Source organism: Choloepus didactylus, chromosome 8 (genome assembly GCF_015220235.1).
Source record: "Choloepus didactylus isolate mChoDid1 chromosome 8, mChoDid1.pri, whole genome shotgun sequence".
Lineage (NCBI taxonomy): Eukaryota > Metazoa > Chordata > Mammalia > Pilosa > Megalonychidae > Choloepus > Choloepus didactylus.
This window is the reverse complement of record NC_051314.1, coordinates 132665140-132686311: the sequence shown is the minus strand read 5'-3', so window position 1 is coordinate 132686311 and position 21172 is coordinate 132665140. Positions and strand designations below refer to the sequence as shown.

The window sequence follows — 21172 nt, the reverse complement described above, 5'->3', positions numbered from 1 at the left end:
AAACCATGTGCAAGGTTTATATGTCAGTCTTTGGAGGGTTTGGCTAATGTGAATCAGTTTTCCAGTTCCTGGTCAACTGCGGGTGACCTGAGGGAAGACTAAATGGTACTGCTAGTCTCATTGTCCCTGTTCACCCCTGGCCCCCTCCTTCTCCCCAGCCTCCCCGAGCTAAATACATTGTAAGTTCATTCATTCTTTGCATACCTAAATCCAGGGACAGTTCAAAGGGTCTGGAAGGGAGCCTTCTATCCATTTCAAATGGTGAGCAATGAGGCCTCCCTTTCCTGCACCGTTATCTCCCTGACCAGGGACGGCTCAGAACCTCCACAGAAGTGCCCTCCTTCCCCTCAATTTGCCAAGTCCATTCTTAAGTTATCCATCTTTGTATCTACCCCCAGGAGCCTGCAGTGCGAAGCTCACAGCCGTGCTCAACAAGAGTCTGTTGAATTATCTATCTGCACCTCCCAGTCGGGACACTTATTTTCTACTTTGCATCTTACTCCTTTCTCCACTTCCCTACAAAGTGTGAGTTTTGGGGGATTCTTCAAGGATATACTTCGCCCGGCAGAAAGTACTTCAGTGAATATACACCGAACGAATGCAAGAGTGACTCACCGGCGCCCAACCAGCATTCCTTGATTGGGGCTCACGGGACTTACCCCCAGAGATCTGCTCCTCCATCCCTTTCTTGCAATCAAGGTTCAGTGTCCTCCACATAATTCATTGTCGTTTCTTTCCTGAAGTCACCGAGGCAGCTGGGGCTTCAGCCTGAAACGCCCGTTCCAGGAAGTCCGCAGGCACGCCGAGATTGGAGAGCTTACTAGCCTACCCAAGTCTCGGTCCCCGAAGCGGCGGGTCCTTGTGCCTTTTGGCTCCAACGGCGCCCTCCTCCGCCCGGGCGCCCCCTTCCCCGGGTCCCCTCTCGCGCTCCTCACCCCTGCACCTCTTCCCTTGGGTCCTCCTCGCCCAGACCGGCTCGGAGCTAGCGCCCGGGCCGTGGCCACGAAGGACTACAACTCCCGAGACGCCGCGCGCGCCGCCGCCCCCCAGCCGCGGAGGGCCGGCGCTGTCTGCATGTGCGCGCGGCGGGCGGCCGGATGGCTCTACGCGGCTGGATCGCAGCGGCTCGCGCGGCCGCGGGGTTCCGGGGCCGCTGCCTCGCGAGGGGCTACGCGGCGGGCAGTGTTCAGGTGAGGAGGCCCGGGGCCCGGCCGAGCAGGTGCTCAGGGCTGGGGATGGGGCCTGCAGCCGCGGGGAGGAAGGCGCAGCCGGTCCGGGCGCTCCAGCATCCCCGGCCTCCTGGGAATGGCCTTCTCCAGGCCACTGACCTCAAGAGCACTTCCTTCTTGCCTTGGGCTCGAATGTCCCCGCCGCGTCCTGCGTCCCCCTGGCTCACAGGCTATTTGCAGTGCCTTCAGTCGAGAAGAAAACTCACTCCTAATAGAGAATGACGAAAAACAAACTCCAAAATGCGCTCCGAGATTGGACGTTCTCCAACCCGAGAGTTCTCGGCAGGTGCCTTGTGCCTTTTCCCCGTTCATGTTATTGAGTCCTGCGCTTTGTCCTCATTGCTTTTCACAGTGAGAATTTTTTTTGATTGTAGTTTTCAGCTACATTTGAAACGGATTTGGGGACTCGAGATGGGACGCCTTTGGGAACCGCGCCTTTCGGCCATCAGCCCGGGAGCGAAAGTGGACGCGGTGCCGGTTTTTCCTTAAAGTTCATATTTGTGGCAGTGGAAAAATGTGCAGGATTTTAAGATTCATTTGCAACAAAGGGAGCCCTTACTCCCACCCATCTCTGGCCCTGTTTGTTAAGAGCTGTAAGGAACAGAGAGTGCAGGGAGAGGACTTAGGGGTGCGCCAGGAGGGAGCGAGGGGAAGAGAACTGGCGCAGGATCCCTGGTTTGTAGCAGGTACTTGAGTGATCGCTAATTGTCCTAACAGCTTTGGAGGTAGTAGGTACGACCCGGGTGTTAGGAAAGATGGGCAAGCTTGGAGTCAAGTTTTTAAGTGCCTCTTCCAAGGTCAGCCAGCTGACAGCAGTGCCAGGCCAATGAGCCAGAGCAGTTGGATCCCAAGCCCTTACTCCCCTCTGGGCCATTGTGCCTTTTCCTTAAAGGTGATCACTTTCTCTTCTACATTCACAATTTCTATTTAATGATGATAATAGTTTACATCTGTATAGTGCTTTCACAGGACCCTATGATGCATCTTTAAAATCATTTATTTTGAAAACACATAGCACTTACTTTGTGCTATTTCACAATTATTAATTTGTATAATCTTCGTAACAACTGGGTGAGGTAAGTACTATCATTATTCCCATTTTACAGTTGGAGGGACTGAGGCACAGAGAGGTTAAGCAACTTGCCCAAGGCCACACAGCTGATGAGTAGCAAAATTTGGAAGCCAGGCAGTCTGGTTCTAGGGTCCTTAACAGCTATGTTATCCCTGTCCTTATTTATATATGGAGCAGCTTAAGGCTCAGAGAAGTTAGGTGACTTGGCCAGTGTGACAGAACCAAAGGTGGCCAAACTAGAAGTATGGAATGAGACTTTGTAAACTGTGATGATATAAACATGAAAGATGCTCTAGCAACTTTGCTGGTCCTGAGCTATCTCTGAGTGACTTTTTTGATAGTAAAAAAAAAAAAGGGAAGAAGGGGATGTAGCACAGCATCAAGCTTTAGAATTGAATCCTGCTTGCAGCGTTTATTGGCTGCGTGACTAATGGCAAGTTCCTTAGCTTTCTAAACTTCCATTTCCCCAACTGTGTATTACTTACCATGCAGTGTGTTTGTGAGAATAAATAGGATGATACATGTAGGGAACTTTGCATACTGAATGGCATATATTAAGTCCTCCCACGTGTGGAATTGCTTTTCATTGCTGTCATTGTTGAAAACATGCCAAACCAATTCTCAGGTAGAAGCAAGAACATCTTAGTAAGCCCTTTGTTTCAAATGAATCTTAAAATCCTGCACATTTTTTCACTGCCACAAATAATGAACTTTAATTAGAGGAGCAGGCGTAATACCCAGGACTGTTAAAAAAAAAAATCAAGTGATATGGAAAAAAATCAGAATACAGATGCAGAAGAGGATACAATGAACAAGTCTACCCCTTCCTCCTGATCTCCAGGCACTTTTGCTGTTTACAGTGCAGGGGACTCTGAAGGTAGGAGTGGCCTTGCTGTCAGGAAGGAAGGGTTAGGAACCCTGGTATGTACCACCTGAGAGTTTGGGGGTGATGGTGATTATTCAGTGTATAGTTATAGATGAGGGAGCCTTGAGGATATTACTACGTGGTCCTGAAAACCTTCGTGTTCTAAGTCGCAGGAGTGGCGGATTCTCATTTCAAAGAGAGCAAATCTCGAGAATTTTTTAGGATATTATGATTAAGACCAAAAACTATGTCACATTAAATTTTGCAGCCATCAGCACAAATGAACTCGTTAAAATTTTTTTTTTAACTATGTAAGGTTAAAAAAAATCCGAAAACAGAGAATAATATTATTAACCCCATATTCCCCTCTCCCAGATTCACCAATTACTAGCATTTTGCCACACTTGCTTTGCTTATCCCTCCCCCCACCTCACCTTTTTTTGTGGCTGTGAAGCCTCTAAACTTATGATTTGCCATTTCACCCCTAAAGTCTTTGGCATGCATCTCTAAAAGAAAAAGAACATTTTCAACATAACCACAACGCCATTATCATGCCGAACAATATCAACAATTCCTTCATATCACTTAAAATCCTGTCCAGGTTAAAATTTCCTGCTCGTCTCAAAATTACAGGCAAGTGAGTGTTAAGTTTATAGTTTCAGAATCGTATGCAGTGCGTCCACAACAATATAAAAAAGAAGGCACACCGGTGCTAGAATGACAGTCCTCACTTCTAGGGACTTTATTCTAAGAGTCACCACTTCTTTTCACTTTGGAAGGGATGTGCCTGGTGGAAAAGGTCTGCCTTGTCTGGCCCCAACCATTGATCATTGGGTCATTCAGTATTCGGTTAGCCTCTGTTGAGCACCTGTGAGGATCACTGTGCCAAGTGTGAAGATGTCAGGGCAAAGCCCATACCTTCCTCATCCCTTCCTACTGACATGGTGGTTCCCTTTCAGAAGAATACAGTGATGAACTCTGAGCACTATGGTTCCTTTTATCAGAAAAAATGCACATAGAGGCTTTTTTTTCCCTTTAATTTTATTTACACACATTTCATATCCACCAAACAAACACTCTCCCTCCCCTCTTCTCCCCCATGCCTGGTAACCTCTCATCTACTTTCTGTCTCTGAATTTGCTGATTCTAGACATCTCTTATAAGTGACATCATGCAATATTTGTCTGTATGTGTCTTGGTTATTTCACTGAGCATAAAGTATTCAAGGTACTTCTGTGTTGCAACAGGTCTCAGAACTTCATTCTTATGGCCAAAAAATATTCCATTGGATGTACACACCACATTTTGTTTACCCATTTATTTGTTGGTGGACACTTGGGTTGTTTTCTTCTTTTGGCCATTGTGATTAATGTTGCTGTAAACATTGGTTTACAAGTACCAGTTTGAGTCCTTGTTATTATTCTCTTTGGGTATATTCCTAGAAGTCAAATTGCCAGGTCAAATGGTAATTCTGTACTTAACTCTCTGATGAGGTGTCAAATTGCTTTCCACAGTGGCTGCATCATTTTACATTCCCACCAACACTGCATTAGAGTTTCGATTTCTCTGCATCTTCTCCAACACTTATTTTGTTTTTTGTTTGTCTATTTGTTTTGTTTTTAATAATAGCCATCCTGTGGCTATGAAGTGGCATTTCACTGTGGTTTAAGGGGTTTTGTGGACACCTTGACATCTATCCACGGGCCCCAGGATAGGACCCTCATTCCGGTGGGATTTGTTAAGAAGAGAGAGGTGCTCCAGTGGTCCTTGAGGGCACTGGGTCCATGAGTGCATGGAGTACAGAGAAGAACCAGAACTCACACAGCTGGGGGCTGGTAGGGGAGGGGGAGCAAAGCATTCTGCCTGAGGACCACCTGACACCTGCATCCTTCCTGTATCACTCTGGAGGCTGTGTAGGCAGCTGAAGGAGCTCCCACTTTGTTGCTAGAGCAACATGAAGCTGAATCCTGAATCCAGCATTTGGGAACTGGGTGACCTTTGACTAGTTATTTTATTGGACTCTGATTCCTTATTCGTGCAGTCAGACTGCTCCATGAATATGTACTGAGCAGCATGGGTAGCCCAGGCACCCTTTGCTAGGTTCTCCTGATGGGAGAAAATGACACCTATCCTCAGGGCATTGGTGCAGGCTTAAATAAAAACACCATCATTATGTATCTAGCTCAAATGTTTATCTTCAACACCTCACCCCACCTCCAACCTGTAGAAAACAATCTACCAGTCCGGAGTGCAATAGAATCAGACTCTGGAGCCAAAAATTGGAGGCATCGTGTGTGTAGGCATTTCCTGCTTGGGATGTGGAGCTTGGTACAATTCTCCCCAGAAGCTCTGTGTTTTGGGGGTCAGAAGCGATATCTTGTTGGTTTTGAGTTGCTTCCTCCTAGTTTTCCACCGCCCCCATCCTCAGCCTGCATGGTGACTATCATGAGAACTGGAGGCTCTGCACACACTAGCAGAAAGGGCTGGAAGGCTGCCTCCCCTGCTCAGTGGAGGGAGATGGGCTCATCACTTTACTGTCACTCCAGTTCCTATTTTATTTTACCCAGAGACTCCCCCTTCAGCTTCTTTGACCCTTCCCTCTCTGATTTCCCTCCTTACTGCTCCTGCGGCCTTTGCCATCGGCTTTTTCAGGGCCCATCCTTAAATGGCGAGAGGCGTGGTTCTTGAGCCTCACTTCTGCTTGTTCTTGCCTCTGTCCTCCCAGATTTTCAGCTGCCCTCCAAGAGCAGAGACCTTCCAAATTTCCATCTCTTGGACCTTCTCTCCAGGGCTGACGTTTCCACTTGCTTGTCTACTAGGTCCAAAGTGGGGCTCTTCTTTCTTCCCCAGGCTTCTCCAGGTTGCTAGGTTCCATCCCTCCAGCTTCTTAGCCACAAAGCAGTGTGGGCACCACCTGTGGCTCTTCCCTCCCTCGGCCCTGCATCAGGATGGGTAACTGGTCCTAGCTGCTCCTCTCATCTCCCCATCCTGCCATCTCCCCGGTTAAAGCCACCATCTTCTCTGTCATGGATTGCAGTTGGTCCCAGCTGGCCTCCTTCACCTTGACTCCCTTCAGTCCATTCAATCCATTTTCCTCTCTGCAGCCAAAATTTTTCTAAATGCAGGATCTGTCCAAACTCCTTAAATTGGCATAGGACCAATGATGACCAATCCCTGCCCACCCCCCATGGGTCAGTTCCCCCGTTGCAGGCTTTTGCAGCCCCCCACTTTCCTCATCACTCAACTTGGCACTCCGTGCGGACTGTACACCGCTGCTTAGTTTATTTGCCCCCCCAGTGAACTGGGAGGCCAGGACCAATCGCGTGTGTCCTGCTTGTCTTCTCTGGTGCTTGGCTCAGCTTGCTCTTTAGTGGATATTTGTTAAATGTATGCATATAATTAACTGCCTCCATGCCTAGCTCAAAATTCTCTCCTAAGAAACCACCTCTGTTGAATTCTGCTTATTTGCTCAGGACTTACAAACTTGGAATTAATTTGCACTTGTTAAAATGCTACATTATCAGAGGGTTCAGTTGTTCCCTAGACTGGTAGCTGTTGCATTGAGGGTTCTGCCACCCCAGCTAAGGAAGGAGGGCCGGACGCAGTCTCCCTGTTTCTTGGCTGCCCCTTAGAGATCCCCATGCCCGTTATGGATTTGGGCAGAAAGAATAGCTTGACTTAGTTGGCACCCACAAAAGAAAAACAGCAAAAAGGTTAAGTTAAATTTTCCTGACTATTGAAAAACATGTTGTACATTAATAAGCAGTTTACAAAATAGGGACTGTAATGAATTTTTAAAATTGTGGCATTCAACTTTATGAGTCCAGGAAGTGCAGATTGAGATGAGACACCATATTCTTACTTTTAAATTAACGAAATATTTGATATACATGAAAATCCGGTATTGACAAGGGTAAAGTGTGTTGCCAATGGCCATGAAAATTGATACATGTGTTTGGAAAGCAGTTTGTCAATAGGCATTGTGTCATTAAAATGTTTGTACCCTATGAGTTATTGTCCCTATTTTATCAAATCTAGCCTAAGGAAAATCCGGAATATGGAAAAATCAGTACACACAAAGAGTTTCCTTGCAGCATTCTATGGAGCAGCAAAAAATGTGGAAAAATCTAAATGTTCCAAATAAGGGAAACATAATGTTAAAAATTATTCACTCAGAGCCCTCTATAACCAGGAATGATGTTGACGAGGTAGAGCTATATAAGGGAATAGGCAAAGACAGCCCAGAGATGTCACCTCCAAAAAGGTAAGATGCAAAGAAAGTACATGATTTCATTCTTTGATGTGCGTAGTTAAAAGATAAATAATGTATTTACTATATGGTCATAAGAAGTTTCTGGAAAATATATATAAAGAGAAAAAGACTAGGTGGAGACAGAAATATTTAAAAAAAATTTATGTAGTGATTGGGGTTTGTTTTTTACTGTGGGTGTGCTGTTATAATAAAACAAAAATTTTAAAGACATTATGAAGACTGTTGTAAAAGACATATATGTTAAGCAAAAAGAAAAAGATGCAAACTTGCATGTATCAAGGAGCTATGCCAAAAGCATTCGAATACTAAAAAAGAAATTGGGAAGAAAAATATTAATTATTTGTGCTAAAATGCTGCGATTATGCTTTCTTTGAATTTCTTTATTTTCCAATTTAAAAATGATTTTACACTAATTATGTAAAAATTTAATTAAATAGCTATGTGCTTAAAAATGAGAAAGAAATAATTCCCTGCTATCGATGGATTTACCCCTCCAGGAAGGCCTGGCCTTCCTTTGTTAGTTCTTTCTGACCTGGTTTCTCGAGGGCCCCGGGTGACCCTCTCTCTCTGGCCGTCTCTGCGTCCTGGCTCCGCTCGGCCCGTCGGCGCCCGCAGCGGTCACTGTCCTCTCGCCCTCCGTGCAGAGCCCGCCCACCTTCGGCTTCCTGCTGGACATCGACGGGGTGCTGGTGCGCGGCCACAGGGTGATCCCCGCCGCCCTGGAAGCCTTCCGCAGGCTGCTGGACGCGCGGGGGCAGCTGCGCGTGCCCGTGGTCTTCGTCACCAACGCCGGGAACATCCAAACGCACAGCAAAGCCCGGGAGCTGTCGGCCCTCCTGGGCTTCAAGGTGAGGCGGGAACCCCACTCCAGCTCCCACGATGCCTCCTTCCTGTGCCTCGGGGAAGGTCACGGCCAGGTGGGTGGGCTCAGATCTCTCAACCCTGGTGGAAAAATGGTAGATGAGTAGTGCTCCATCAGCTGGGTCATTTTTTTTTTTAATGCACTTTTATTGAGGTATGTTCACACACCATACAAACCATCCCAAGTATATAATCATTGGCTTGTAAATATCATCACATAGTTGTGCACACAGCCCATGATCAACTTTAGAGCATTTTCATTACTCCAAAAAATAAATAAAAACAAAAAAGAAAACCCAAATCCTCCCATACCCTTATCCCCCCTATTATTGACTCATAGTATTGGTGTGGTACATTTGCTACTGTTGATGAAAGAGTATTAAAATATTACTTTTATTCCGGGGGGGGCCGAGGGGTCACTCTGGTGGGCACTCTTATGCACGTTTTAGACGGCCCTTTTTAGGTTCTGGGGAATTGGGGTAGCTGGTGGTGGATACCTGAAACTATCAAACTACAACCCAGAACCCATGAATCTCGAAGACAGTTGTATAAAAATGTGGCTTGTGAGGGGTGACAGTGGGATTGGGAAGGCCATGGGGACCACATTCCACTTTGTCTAGTTTGTGGATGGATGAGTAGAAAAATGGGGGAAGGAAACAAACAGACAAAGGTACCCAGTGTTCTTTTTTACTTCAATTGCTCTTTTTCACTCTAATTATTATTCTTGTTATTTTTGTGTGTGTGCTAATGAGGGTGTCGGGGATTGATTTGGGTGATGAATGTACCGCTGTGTAGTGGTACTGTAAACAATCGAAAGTACGATTTGTTTCGTATGACTGCATGGTATGTGAATATATCTCAATAAAATGAAGATTAAAAAAAAAAAGTGGGAGGGAAAAAAATCTAGAATTAAAAAAAAAAAAAATATTACTCTTAACTATAGTCCATGGTTTGCAATGGGTACATTTTATTAAACTGGGTCATTTTAAAATATGCATGGAGAGCACAAAAGCCCTGCCTATGTATTTGACAGTTTTATCTACTGTCTTCATAGCCGTTCCTTTTCTTCTGGGCATTAGGGTTGTCTCTTTGAGCCAGAGTCTCATCTGTCCAGATCTCCACTTCCCAGGTGGGACTCTAAAGTAACACACCTGTCTTTTCTTCAGCAGGACACACACACCTGAGTGAGGGCTGCCCTCCGTGAGCAGCCCTTCCACACCACTCCATCCCAACACGGACACAGGCTGTTTTTATAAGGATGGATTTAGCTTTTGGAAGGAGTCCTTTAGAACCCGGGGAAGTAAATAAGGTGGCTGATGGACTGGGCAGTACCGTTTGGGGACTAACGCAGAGTGTGAGTGATTGAACCCTCCAAAGAGGCTTCCAGAAACATTCCAAGCAAAGATGGCCTTGTTAGACTTCTCATCCATGCTAAAAGAGTCAAGTCTTTAAGCAGGACCGAAACTGCAAAGTAGATCTCTAAGGCCTGTTTCTGTGATGGTGACAGAGCCCACACAGCCACCACCAGAAGCCCAAGGGGACAGCAGTGAGCTGGACAGACTTGGAGGGGTGCAGTGGGCAGAGCCCACGTCTGCAGGCATTTCCTGTTTACTTCTTCTCCCACCTGCGTGGTGGCTTCTAGAAGTGTTCAGTGCCAGAAAGGGCTGGGTTTGTTTTTTTTTTGGCAGGGGGCAGGGGAGGTGGCAGTGTTTTTCCCCCCTTCGTAGGTGAGAGAACCCTCCACCTATCCCCCCATTATTTTCCCTCACCAGTCACCTCTTCCTCTGCTCTCCTCTGTCTCTTGCCTGTCACAGGTGGAGCCAGACCAAGTTATCCTCTCTCACAGCCCCATGAAGCTCTTCTCCCAGTTCCACGAGAAGCGGATGCTGGTGTCTGGGCAGGGACCCCTGGTGGAAAATGCCCGAGTGTATCCTTTTGGTGCCTCTCGCTCTGGCTGACGAGGAAGGGGCTAGGCCTGGGGCTCTCCTTCGTGGCTGAGGGGTCCATAGGGAGGAGGAGGCCAGACGCAGGGTGCTGGGGCTCATGGATGTGTGGTGGGCTCTCGGGGAGGGGCACACCTCTCAAGAGTGGTCAGTCCTCCAGCTCAGTGGTCTCCAAAAGCCAGTCCCCATGCCACCACACTGGAATCTTCTGAGGAGCTAAAAACATAGATTCCAGGCAGGGCCTGACCGGGGGAGTCTTGACTCGCTAGCTTTGAGGTAAAACTCCAGAATCTGTATTTAAAAAAAAACAAAACAAAGACCAACTCCCAGGTGGTTCTGATGTTACTTGGGGTGCTCAGTCAACCTGCCAGCCAACATTAATTGAACATCTACCATGAACCCCCCAGCCTTTTGAGTGTGTGCGTACCTGAGAAGCAGAATCTCAGTTCCTGTTTTCAAGCAGCACGTCTGCTCGTGCCCCCTGTGTACCAGCTCGTGCTGCATGCTCTAGGGGTGGGAATGGAGGGCACCAAGATGAGGATTTGGGTCTGTGACAAGTCACACTTGAGGCGAGAAGAGCACAGCTGTGAGAATAAAGGGATAGTGAAACGGCACATGGTAGGAGACTAAAATGAGTGGTGTTCATTCTGGGTGTCTCAGGTGGGCTGGGGAAGGGTTTTCCCTGGGGTGGGAATTGCCTATGGCTTCACGGATGGGCCACAGGAGAGGGGGATGGTTTGCCAGGCAGGGGAAATGGTTCATATGTAACCAAGGAGGCTGGAAAGAGGAGGGATGGCTCAGAGGTTGGGATGAGATAGCATGGGATGCAGAGCAAGCAGGAAGGGTGGCGCTGGGGGTAGGGCCCCTTGGGTGCAAACCCAAGGAGCATGAACTTTCTCCTGAGGACAGCAAGGAATCGGGACAGGTTTATCTGATGGGATGATCTGGTGAAAACATCATTTTTGGGAGATTTCGTTTTGAGAGGAATCTGAAACCATGTCCTGTTGGAGTCAAGGATGGGAAAGTAGAGACAGATCTTGGAGCAGATGAGACTAGATCTGGCCTGTCACTCCCCACGGCCTCCTGTCCCTGGCTGAGCCCTGTGTGTCCTTCAAGATTCAGCTCAAGTCTAACCTCTCCCTGGCCCTGCCTGCCTGCCCAGCCCACCAGGCATCTCCCCTTGGGAGCCCCTTGGCTGTAAGAGGTAGTGCAGTCTGCAGGGCACGGTTTGGATGGGCTGTCTGCATGTGTGAGCACCTCAAGTTGGGGATTCTCGTAGGCCTTTGCTCCCCAGCGTGGGATTTGGTGCCTGGAAGGTGCTTGGCGGTGCCTAACAGTGGCTGGAGGTGCCGTGAGGATTTGTGTCGCCCTTGCTCGCTCGACCTGGGTCCTGGTGGGTTCCCTCCTGCCCAGGGATCGGGGTTTGACCAGGACTGGGTCCAGCTGTCCTCACATGAGATCTGGGGCTTTCAGAAAGTCACCTCCCCCTGCACTGTCCAGCGTTGCTTCCCTGATCTGGCCCTAGACTGGGCTTCCGCAACGTGGTTACTGTGGACGAGCTGCGGACGGCCTTCCCCATGCTCGACATGGTGGATCTGGAGCGGCGGCCCAAGACCACGGTAACACCCATGAGCACCCCCAGGGCCCCAGTGCTCGCCTCCGCCCCCCCGTTTCTGCACGGGCTCCCCTTGCCAACCCTGCACCCACCCCTCCTGCTCACAGCTGCATTTGGTCTGCGCTGCTGCAGGGCTGCCTCCTTGGAGGGGAATATCCAGCCGAGGGTTTGGGCTCCAGGATTTAAAGAATGACCCAGAGGAGCAACGAGCTCCTAAGCCCTTTCCTTGCATGTTGTTTGTAACCAGCCAAGGGTACCTTTCAGGGCCCCAGCATCTCTTCCCTCTAGTAGTTTTTTGTTTTTTGTTTTTTTCTTTAATCACACTTTAAAAAAAGTTGTGATTGTTCACATACCGTACAATTATCCAAAGATCCAAAGTGAACAATCAGTTGCCCACGGTACCATCATGCACCTGTGCATCCATCACTACAATTTTTTTTTCAATTTTTAGAACATTTTCATTACTCTAGAAAAAGAAAGACAAAAAAAAAGGAAACTCAAATCCTCCCATAGCTCTAACAACCCCCATCCATTGTTGACTGATAGTATTGATATAGTACATTTGTTACTGTTTATGAAAGAACATTAAAATACTATTAACTGTAGTATATAGTTTGCAATAGGTATATTTTTTTTCCCTATCTGCCCCTCTATTATTAACTTCTAGTTATAGGGTCGTACATTTGTTCTGGTTCATGAAAGAGATTTCTAATATTTGTACAGTTAATCACAAACATTGCCCACCACAAGATTCACTGTTTTAAACATTCCCATCTTTTAACCTCCAGGGTTCCTTCTGGTGACATACATGACTCTGAGCTTCCCCTTTCCACCACTTTCATGCACTGTTCAGCACTATTAGTTATTCTCACAATGTGCTACCATCACCTCTGTCCATTTCCAGACATTTAAGTTCAACTTAGTTGAACATTCTGCTCATAATAAGCAACTGCTCCCCATTCTTTAGCTTCATTCTATATTCTGGTAACTTATATTTCATGTCTATGAGTTTACATATTATAATTAGTTCCTATCAGTGAGACCCTGCAATATTTGTCCTTATGTGTCTGGCTTATTTCACTCAGTATATTGCCCTCAAGGTTTCTTCATCAACCCATTTTTTTTTAAGATGGTGTTGTTCATACACCGTACATTCTGTCCTACGCAAACAATCGATGGTTCCCTGTATAGTCACATATTTATGTGTTCACCACCCTCACCACTATCTATGTAAGGACATCTCCATTTCTTCCACAAAGCAGGAGGAAGAGTCGAAGGTAGAGAGGCAAAAGAAAGAGGAAAGAAAAAAAAACAAAAAATGAAAACTAAAAACAAAAAAAACCATGACAGCTAGGAAGCAGCAAAAGGAAAGATAATATTAAACTAAAGTAGAATAAAGAATCAGACATTGCCAATGCCGAGTCCCATACCCCTCTCTTATGCCCCCCTCTTATATGCATTCAGCATTGTTATATTGCCTTTGTTACATTAAAGGAAGCATAATACAATGTTTCTGTTAATTATAGTCTTTAGTTTACATTGATTATATTTTTCCCCCAATACCTCCATATTTTTAACACCTTGCAAGGTTGACATTCATTTGTTCTCCCTCGTGTAAAAACATATTTGTACATTTTATCACAATTGTTGAGCACTCTAGGTTTTACTGAGTTCTACAGTCCCAGTCTTTATCTTTCCTCTTTCCCTCTGGTGTCCCACATGCTCCTAACCTTCCTCTTTCAGCCATATTCATAGTTACCTTTCTCAGTGTACTTACATTGCTATGCTACCATCACTCAGAACTGTGCTCCTAACCTCTCACTCCTGTCTTTTCCTATCTGTCTGTAGTGCTCCCTTTAGTATTTCCTGTAGAGCAGGTATCTTGTTCACAATCTCTGTCATTGTCTGTTTGTCAGAGAATATTGTGAACTCTCCGTCATATTTGAAGGATAGTTTTGCTGGATATAGGATTCTTGGTTGGGGGTTTTTCTCCTTCAGTATCTTAAATATATCACCCCATGTCCTTCTTGCCTCCATGGTTTCTACTGAGAAATCCACACATAGTCTTATCAAGCTTCCTTTGTATGTGATGGATTGCTTTTCTCTTGCTGCTTTCAGGATTCTCTTTTTGTCTTTGACGTTTGATAATCTGATTATTAAGTGTCTTGGCATAGGCTTATTCAGATCTTTTCTGTTTGGAGTATGCTGTGCTTCTTGGATCTGTAATTTTATGTCTTTCATAAGAGATGGGAAATTTTCATTGATTATTTCCTCTATTATTGCTTCTGCCCCTTTTCCCTTCTCTTCTCCTTCTGGGACACCTATGACACGTACATTCCTGCATTTCATTTTGTCATTCAAATCCCGGAGACGTTGCTCATATTTTTCCGTTCTTTTCTCTATCTGTTCTTTTGCGTGTAGGCTTTCAGGTATCTTGTTCTCCAGTTCCTGAGTGTTTTCTTCTGCCTCTTGAGATCTGTTGTTGTATGTCTCCATTGTGTCTTTTGTCTCTTGTGTTGTGCCTTTCATTTCCATAGATTCTGCCAGTTGTTTTTTCGAACTTTCAATTTCTGCCTTATGTACACCCAGTGTTTTCTTTATAGCCTTTATCTCTTTTGCCATATCTTCCCTAAACTTTTTGAATTGATCTAACATTAGTTATTTCAATTCCTTTATCTCAGTTGAAGTGTAAGTTTGTTCCTTTGGGCCATAACTTAGTTTTTCTTAGTGTAGGTTGTAGTTTTCTGTTCTCTAGGCATCTGTTTTCCTTGGTTACCCCAATCAGGTTTTCCCAGACCAGAACAGGCTCAGGTCCCAGAAGGAAGAATATTCAGTATCCAGTTTCCCTAAGGGTGTGTCTTAGAAAATTGGTACATTCTGTGAGGCCTCAAATCACTGTACTTTTCTGCCTAGCAGGAGCTGCCTGTCAGCCTGTCACTCCAGACTGGTGTAAGGAGGTGTGGCCTGTGGCTGTTTTCCCCCAGGCTCTGGGGTCTGGTTCTGAATGGAAGGCGGGTAGTAGAGCTTGGCACCACCTTCTTCCTCTTAGGGAAGATGCCCCCTAGGGAGTTTTCATTTGCACATAAATAGATTCTTTGTTTCTCTGACTCTGCTATCTCCACCCTCTGTCTGGGTCAGAGTGCTGTAAGTTTAAAATGGCTGAGGCTTTCTCTACTGTGGAGCACTGACAGCTGAAAATGGCTGAGGCTTTCTCCACTGAGCTGCTCAGGTTGAGAGAGAGGAAAAGGGACATAAAGCCCCCTTTCAGGTTCAGTCCATGGCCCCCAGATTCACCTGTTGGCCAGAGATAGCATCTGGTCCTCTGGGCCCTGCGTCCCGAGACAGAGAAGCTCCTGGCTCTTCAAGGTCAGTTGTCACTAAAAGCCTCTGTCTGCTTGTTGGGGATTTGCAGCTTGCATTGATCAGTCCATGTTTCCCAATTAAAACCCCAGTTAGAGCTGGGCTGAGGTATATTCACTTGTTCAGAGAGTGCTGCTCTCTATCACAGCGAGGCTTTGCCGTTTGTATTGCTGTGGGGGTAAGGGGCTCTCGGCTCAGGTCCACAGTTTCTACTCATAGATTCCACGCTGTGATCTCAGGCATTCCTCCCAATCCGGATTGTTGCGAGATGTGTGGACAGTCACTGTCGTCCCCCAGCAGTTATTCCAGATCTTTTACTAGTTGTTCCTGGTTGTTGCTCTGGGAGGGACTAACTATCTCGCCTCTCCTTCTCTAGTAGTTTTATAGTCTATGAGCTGGCTTCCCCAGAATCACTTGGGAGAATTGCTGACCTTTGTAAAATTAATCACCACTGTGAGCAAGGGCTTGTGAAAGTGACACTGGCAAACCTGAGAATCTGCCCCTGTGCCTTTTGGGTTTGGCTCCTATGTGCAGGCACTGGTTTGATTTCTCATCTCTTCTGGTCAGCACTCACAGGGCCTGTCTTTAACCCTTGGTTTTGTACCTTCTAGAGGTCTGTCTCTTTCAGGTGCCCCTTGGCCCTCCTTTTGCCTCATGCAAACCTTAGATCAGAGTCTATATTTTACCCTCGAAATTGGATGAAATGCAGGTATAAACAAACAAGCTTAATTGCACTTACTTATATATCTGAACATAGCTCCTCCAGAGCTCTCCAATTGAGTAGAGGCTCCGTCCCCCGAGCCTTTCTCCTAGAGCTGTGCAGTTTGTGTGGAGGCACAGAATGTAAGAGTAGCAACCCGGGAGCCCAGGAGCCTGGCCCACCCTGGGTCCGTGGCTGGTGAGTGGCAGAGCCAAGGCTGTGACTGGGCAGGGAATGGACCCATGAGGCTAGAGTGGAGGCTCCTGCCTCCTAAACCAACGTCCAGGAGATGGTCCGCCATGCGCTGATGGCTTCCTTTTTCACCAGAGACTCACCTTTGTCTCTCTCTCTGACTTGGCCCCATTTCCTGCCTGCCATCCTCGCTGGAGAAGGACAGCTGACCAGCCCTTCCCCGGGCTGCCCTCCCCCTGTGACAGTCTCAGTCTGTTCCGTGACCTCCTGGGCCCGCTCTTCCCACTGTTTCCCTGGCTCTTCTTCCTCAGTTCTCTCCAGCTTTTCCTTGGTGTGGGCTAGCTCCTGGGGGTGGGCTTTGACGTGCATGGAAGGAGTCTTTCCTCCCGCCCACCCTTGGAAGCAGGTGTGGGAGTCTGCTGGTGGAACATGACTTTTGGGTTGATGGGCCTTTTCTTTGTCTCTTGGCAGCCCCTTCTGAGGAGTGACTTCCCAGCCATTGAAGGTAAATGAGGGCTTCTGGTCAGGGTGTCTGGTTTTCCTTTCCTTTCAGGCCCTCAGGCCCTGTTAGTGCACCTGTCTGGCCTGCTGCTGGTAGAGTAATATAGGGGTGATGGGGGCAGGATTGTAGGTGTAATGGAGGTGGGATTACAGGAGTGATGGGGGTGGGTTTATTATAGATGTGATGGGGGTGGGATTACAGGAGTGTTGGGGGTGGGTTTATAAGTGTGATGGGGGTGGGTTTTATTGGTAACTCAGAAATTAGAAGCAGCCTTGCCATTGGTGAAGTGATGTTCCAACATAGGGAACAACTCATGGTAAAATTTTGAAAAAGCAAAGTAAAGGCTTCTCTTAACTTATGTGCTAGCTGCATTTATGGAAAAATCAACATTCATTAGAACTGTATGTAAAATTATGTACAGTTAATTGTAACAGGTTGTTCATCCAGATGACTATCAGCTGGGGCGTGCAAATGTTACTAGAATTGGGGCAGTTCTTCATTGTGTGGGACTGTTCTGAGCATCTCGCATCTCCGGCCTCCATCTACAACCCTTGCCCACTGTCAGTCCCTGTGGTAATTAAATATGCCCTGCAATTTCCAAAATGATCCCCTAGGGGGCGATGCTGCCCCACTGGGAACCACAAACTTGGTCCAGTTCCCTAGTCTGGTAGCTCATTTTCGGCAGCTGCCTTTTGTTGGGGCCATGTTGTGTGTCCAGCCCTGGGTTAAGTGCTTTGTTTATTGTGTCTCGTTTTATCCCAATAACAACGTTGCACGTAGGCGATGTTACTGTGCGGCTTGGAGAGGGTCACTAACTTGTCCACAGTCGTACAGGAAAATCTGCTGAGTCAGGATTTGACTTCCAGTCTCTGTCACCCCAGAGCCCTCTCTTGTGCCCATTAAGTTATACTGGAGTGGGGCTCGCAGAGAAGTAACTGAGGCAAGGGAAGCCTTTGTCAAAGACCTGCAGTAGGAGGAAGCCAGCCTGAGACTTGCTGCTGTCCTTTGTGTTCTTTGAGCCCCTTCTGTGGAGTACTGGGGCCACAAGTTAAAACGGGAGCCCGTGGGGAGCCCCTGCCTTGGCCCTGGCTTTGTTCACCATGGGTGAGCGGGTGAGTGGCTGTTTCAGGGCTGGCTCAGGGAGGGTGCCATGGGTGGAGCGCTTGTGGTGGGGTAGCACCAGCTGGCCACTGAGCTAGCACCCGAGGGCCACCTGCACCCCTCACCCCCATTCTTCTGCTCTCTACAGGGGTGCTCCTTCTTGGGGAGCCGGTGCGCTGGGAGACAAGCCTGCAGCTGATCGTGGACGTCCTGCTCAGCAATGGGAACCCTGGGACTGGCCTGGTGACAGCTCCCTACCCCCACCTCCCTGTCCTGGCCAGCAATATGGATCTCCTTTGGATGGCTGAAGCCAAGATGCCCAGGTGAGAAGGCCCCCACTCCAGAACCAGCTGTGCAGACATCCTCCATTCTGTTCCTGTTGGGGGCCGAGCACAGGTGGAGACCACGGGTACAGATGGCCCTTCCCTCTGACCCTCAAGATGGAAGGTCGGCTGATGGCTGCTGTGTCCTGTTGGGTGTTTTCATCTGCAAAGCCGAAGTCTAGAGGCTTTCTCACCTTGTCTCTGGCTCCTAGTGAGCTGAGGCTGATCGTCAGCAGAGGTGGGGGGTGGTTTGGTACTGCTGCAGGACACATGACTCAGGGACCCCAAAGAGGTTTGGGACTCTGGTGTTCTGTCATGTCAGTTTTTATTTTTTATTTTTAATTAATAAACTTTATTTTTTAGAGCAGTTTTAGGTTTACAGAGCCTGAAGTAGAGAGAGTTCCCATATACCCCCTCTCTCCCTGCACCCAGTTTCCCCTATTATTAACTGTCTTGTCACTTTCAAACCATATTTCTGCAGCATGAGGTTAGCTATTTTCTCTGAGGTATTGCTCCTAAAGTTAGGTTAGGGTATGCTGACACTACATGAGGGGAGTTTGGTTATGTAGGCTAAGAACTAAATAGATTTCAATTTGTAAACCAGATTTGAAATTAAATTTTCTCCCAATCATTTAACAATTGAAAATAAAATTCTTCCCATAAACAACACTGAAATATAACTTTAATATAGCATCGTATCACTTAGGATTTGGTTGTGCTGTGAGAGAAGAAAACACAAAACAGAAGTGTCTTAAACAAGATAGAAGTTTATTTCTTTCCAATGTGAAGGAAGTCTGGGCTAGGCAATCCTGTAGCTTATACAGAGGTGGTACCATGTCAGGTACTTTCTGTCTTCTTGCTGTGCAATTCTCAGCCCTTTGCTACATAATCCAAAATGGCTGCCTGAACTCCAGCCATCACATCAGCTTTCTAGGTGGTGGGAAGGAATGGGGGAGGATTGAGGAAAGCACCTCCTCTCCCATTGTAAATTCCTGGGAGGTTAGCCCAACATGTCTGCTCTGATTGGCTGTTTGGATAAAGTTTAGTCACGTGGCCACCCCCAGCTGTGAGGGCAGCAAGAGAATGCCCTTTTTTATACCTAGCGGCAATGTGCTCAGCTAAAGATGGCACTAAGAAAGAAAGAAGGGGAGAGGGGCAGCCAGTAGTCTGCCACAAAGCTAACGCAGAGTTTAAACTTAGGTCTGGGTTCAGACTCCCTCTTTGAGAGTTACTTAATCTCTCCTTGTCTCAGTTTCTTCCTTATGAAATGAGGATAATAATATCTACCTCATCTCTCTGTCTCTGTCTGCACTTGTTCTTATTCCTCTGTCTCTGTCTATTCCCATGTTATCTGTATCATAATTACCTCATGTGATGTGCCAGCTCCATTCCTGTACCTAGGAAATGCTCAGCATTAGCTCTTCTTACTAGAAGTAATTTAACTTTGATCCATCACCACGAGGGCCTTGGAGGAAAGGTTAGCATCTGTGGGTACTGCTGAGAGAAAGGCCTGGGGAGGGGAAGACCGAGCTGCTGAGCTCTCCTCTCTGGCAGGTTTGGCCACGGCACCTTTCTCCTGTGCCTGGAGACCATTTACCGGAAGTTGACGGGCAGAGAACTGCGATACGAGGGCCTGATGGGCAAACCCAGCATCCTCACTTACCGGTACGCAGAGGACCTGATCAAGCAGCAGGCGGAGAAGCGGGGCTGGGCTGCCCCCATCCAGAAACTCTACGCTGTAGGGTACGCGCCATACGTCTCTTCTCCCCTTTACTGCTCCCCCCACCCTCCTCCCTGCCTACTCTCATCCCCGTTTCCCTTTATCTCCTTCACACCCCTACCCCCAAAGTTGCTCTCTGCTCCCTTTGCCTTGCAACACTGAACTTGGGTTTTCCCGTTTCCTTTTCCGGTGTGTCCACCCCTGCCAGTGACAACCCCATGTCTGATGTCTACGGTGCCAACCTGTTCCACAAGTACCTGCAGCAGGCGAAGCATGACGGGGCAGAGGAGCTGGGGGCTCAAGGCCCGGGGAAACAGCAGCCCCTGGCACCCCAGAGCTGTGCCTCCATTCTGGTGTGCACCGGCGTGTACAGTCCCAGGGACCCGGAGCCCGCAGAGCCCGCCCAGGGGGCAGGCGACCCTCCGTTCCACGGGCACCGGGACTTCAGCTTCAGTCCGGGGCTCCTGGAGGCGTCCCACGTGGTGAATGATGTGAACGAGGCCGTGCAGCTGGTTTTCCGGGAGGAAGGCTGGGCTTTGTAGCGAGGGCTGTGCAGTAGAGGCTACGGGGAGGGAGGGAGCCAGGAGCTGGCAGTGGACCCCTTGCCACCTCTGCCTGCTGGTCACTCGAAAGAAGAGAAATGGCTTTTTCCTTGGCTGGGCAGAAGCCACAGAAACGTACCCTGAGTAGCATTTTAGGTGTAACTCTCAGGGTTTCTGGACCCAGTGCCCATTCTGCCTCAGCTGGCAGTCTGACCTCAGGCCAGTCCCTTCCTCTGTGCCTCAGTTTCCTTCCCATTCTGGGAGGGACTTGTGACAGGAGGGGAGGTGGTGCGTACTCCTGTGGAAACCTCTCCAGGGCTCTCGCCATCACGGAAGGAATCCCCCAGGCCAGCAAGGTGTGTAGCTCACGCTCAGGTACTACTTTTTACTGTGATTTAGTATCTTGCCCAGGACTTTGGGGTTTATTTTTTAAAATTAAAATAATCATAATAAATATTAATTATGCTACCTCTTAAGAAGCCCCATCTGCTCAGCACCTTCCCTGGTGTGGAAAAGAAAGGGGATCTCGTTCATGGTCTTGTTCTAAAGGGGGAGCGTTTCCTAAGTGATTCTAGAAAATACCTGTTTGTTCTGAAATCCCTTCCTCTGGTGCACTCTGATTTCTGCTTTTCCATTCGTGTCACACACCTCTGTTGCCAACACCTCCAACCCCCACCCCCGGTCAGTTCTTGGCCTCGTCATACTCAGATGTCCGGTTGCATTTGACACAAGCTGATTACGCCTCCTGTTTTCTTAAACTTACTTTCTTGGCCACATCTCACGGAGTTCTTGACACCTCTGCTTGGTGTCTAAGAGTCATTTAGAGGCGAGGAGGGAGCAGGGGAGATAATGAGTGCCCGGTGAGCTAGGAGGG

The 21172-nt window shown here is 47.7% G+C and overlaps 1 protein-coding gene and 1 long non-coding RNA gene across 4 annotated transcripts in view; one reads left to right on the top strand and one right to left on the bottom strand.

The window, feature by feature from the left end:
- LOC119541459 overlaps positions 1 to 995 on the bottom strand; it is a 66389-nt gene extending 65394 nt beyond the window's left edge. The window contains exon 1 of one of the 2 annotated variants that reach the window (XR_005218279.1): positions 616 to 995. This is a non-coding gene — a long non-coding RNA (uncharacterized LOC119541459). The remainder of the gene's footprint in view (positions 1 to 615) is intronic. The other variant, XR_005218277.1, reaches the window with a different exon arrangement.
- On the top strand, positions 926 to 20768 carry HDHD5 (haloacid dehalogenase like hydrolase domain containing 5). Of its 2 annotated transcripts, none has more exons than XM_037845449.1 (8): positions 926 to 1190; positions 8084 to 8356; positions 10115 to 10227; positions 11769 to 11862; positions 16582 to 16615; positions 17862 to 18036; positions 19591 to 19779; positions 19965 to 20768. In XM_037845449.1, exons 1-8 carry the CDS (start codon positions 1098 to 1100, stop codon positions 20296 to 20298), a joined length of 1305 nt encoding a protein of 434 aa, XP_037701377.1. In that variant the 5' UTR covers positions 926 to 1097; the 3' UTR covers positions 20299 to 20768. The 2 variants fall into 2 exon arrangements, with proteins under 2 accessions (XP_037701377.1, XP_037701379.1); XM_037845451.1 differs by having other exon boundaries at positions 931 to 1190; positions 8084 to 8287.
- Positions 20769 to 21172: the final 404 nt, after the last annotated feature.

Bases quoted from the DNA above. Each gene is read 5' to 3' on its own strand.
- HDHD5 (XM_037845449.1), top strand. From the start codon at position 1,098: ATGGCTCTACGCGGCTGGATCGCAGCGGCTCGCGCGGCCGCGGGGTTC. The intron at 1,191-8,083 runs GTGAGGAGGCCC...CCCTCCGTGCAG, and splicing joins ACGCGGCGGGCAGTGTTCAG to AGCCCGCCCACCTTCGGCTT. The intron at 8,357-10,114 runs GTGGGTGGGCTC...TGCCTGTCACAG, and splicing joins TCGGGGAAGGTCACGGCCAG to GTGGAGCCAGACCAAGTTAT.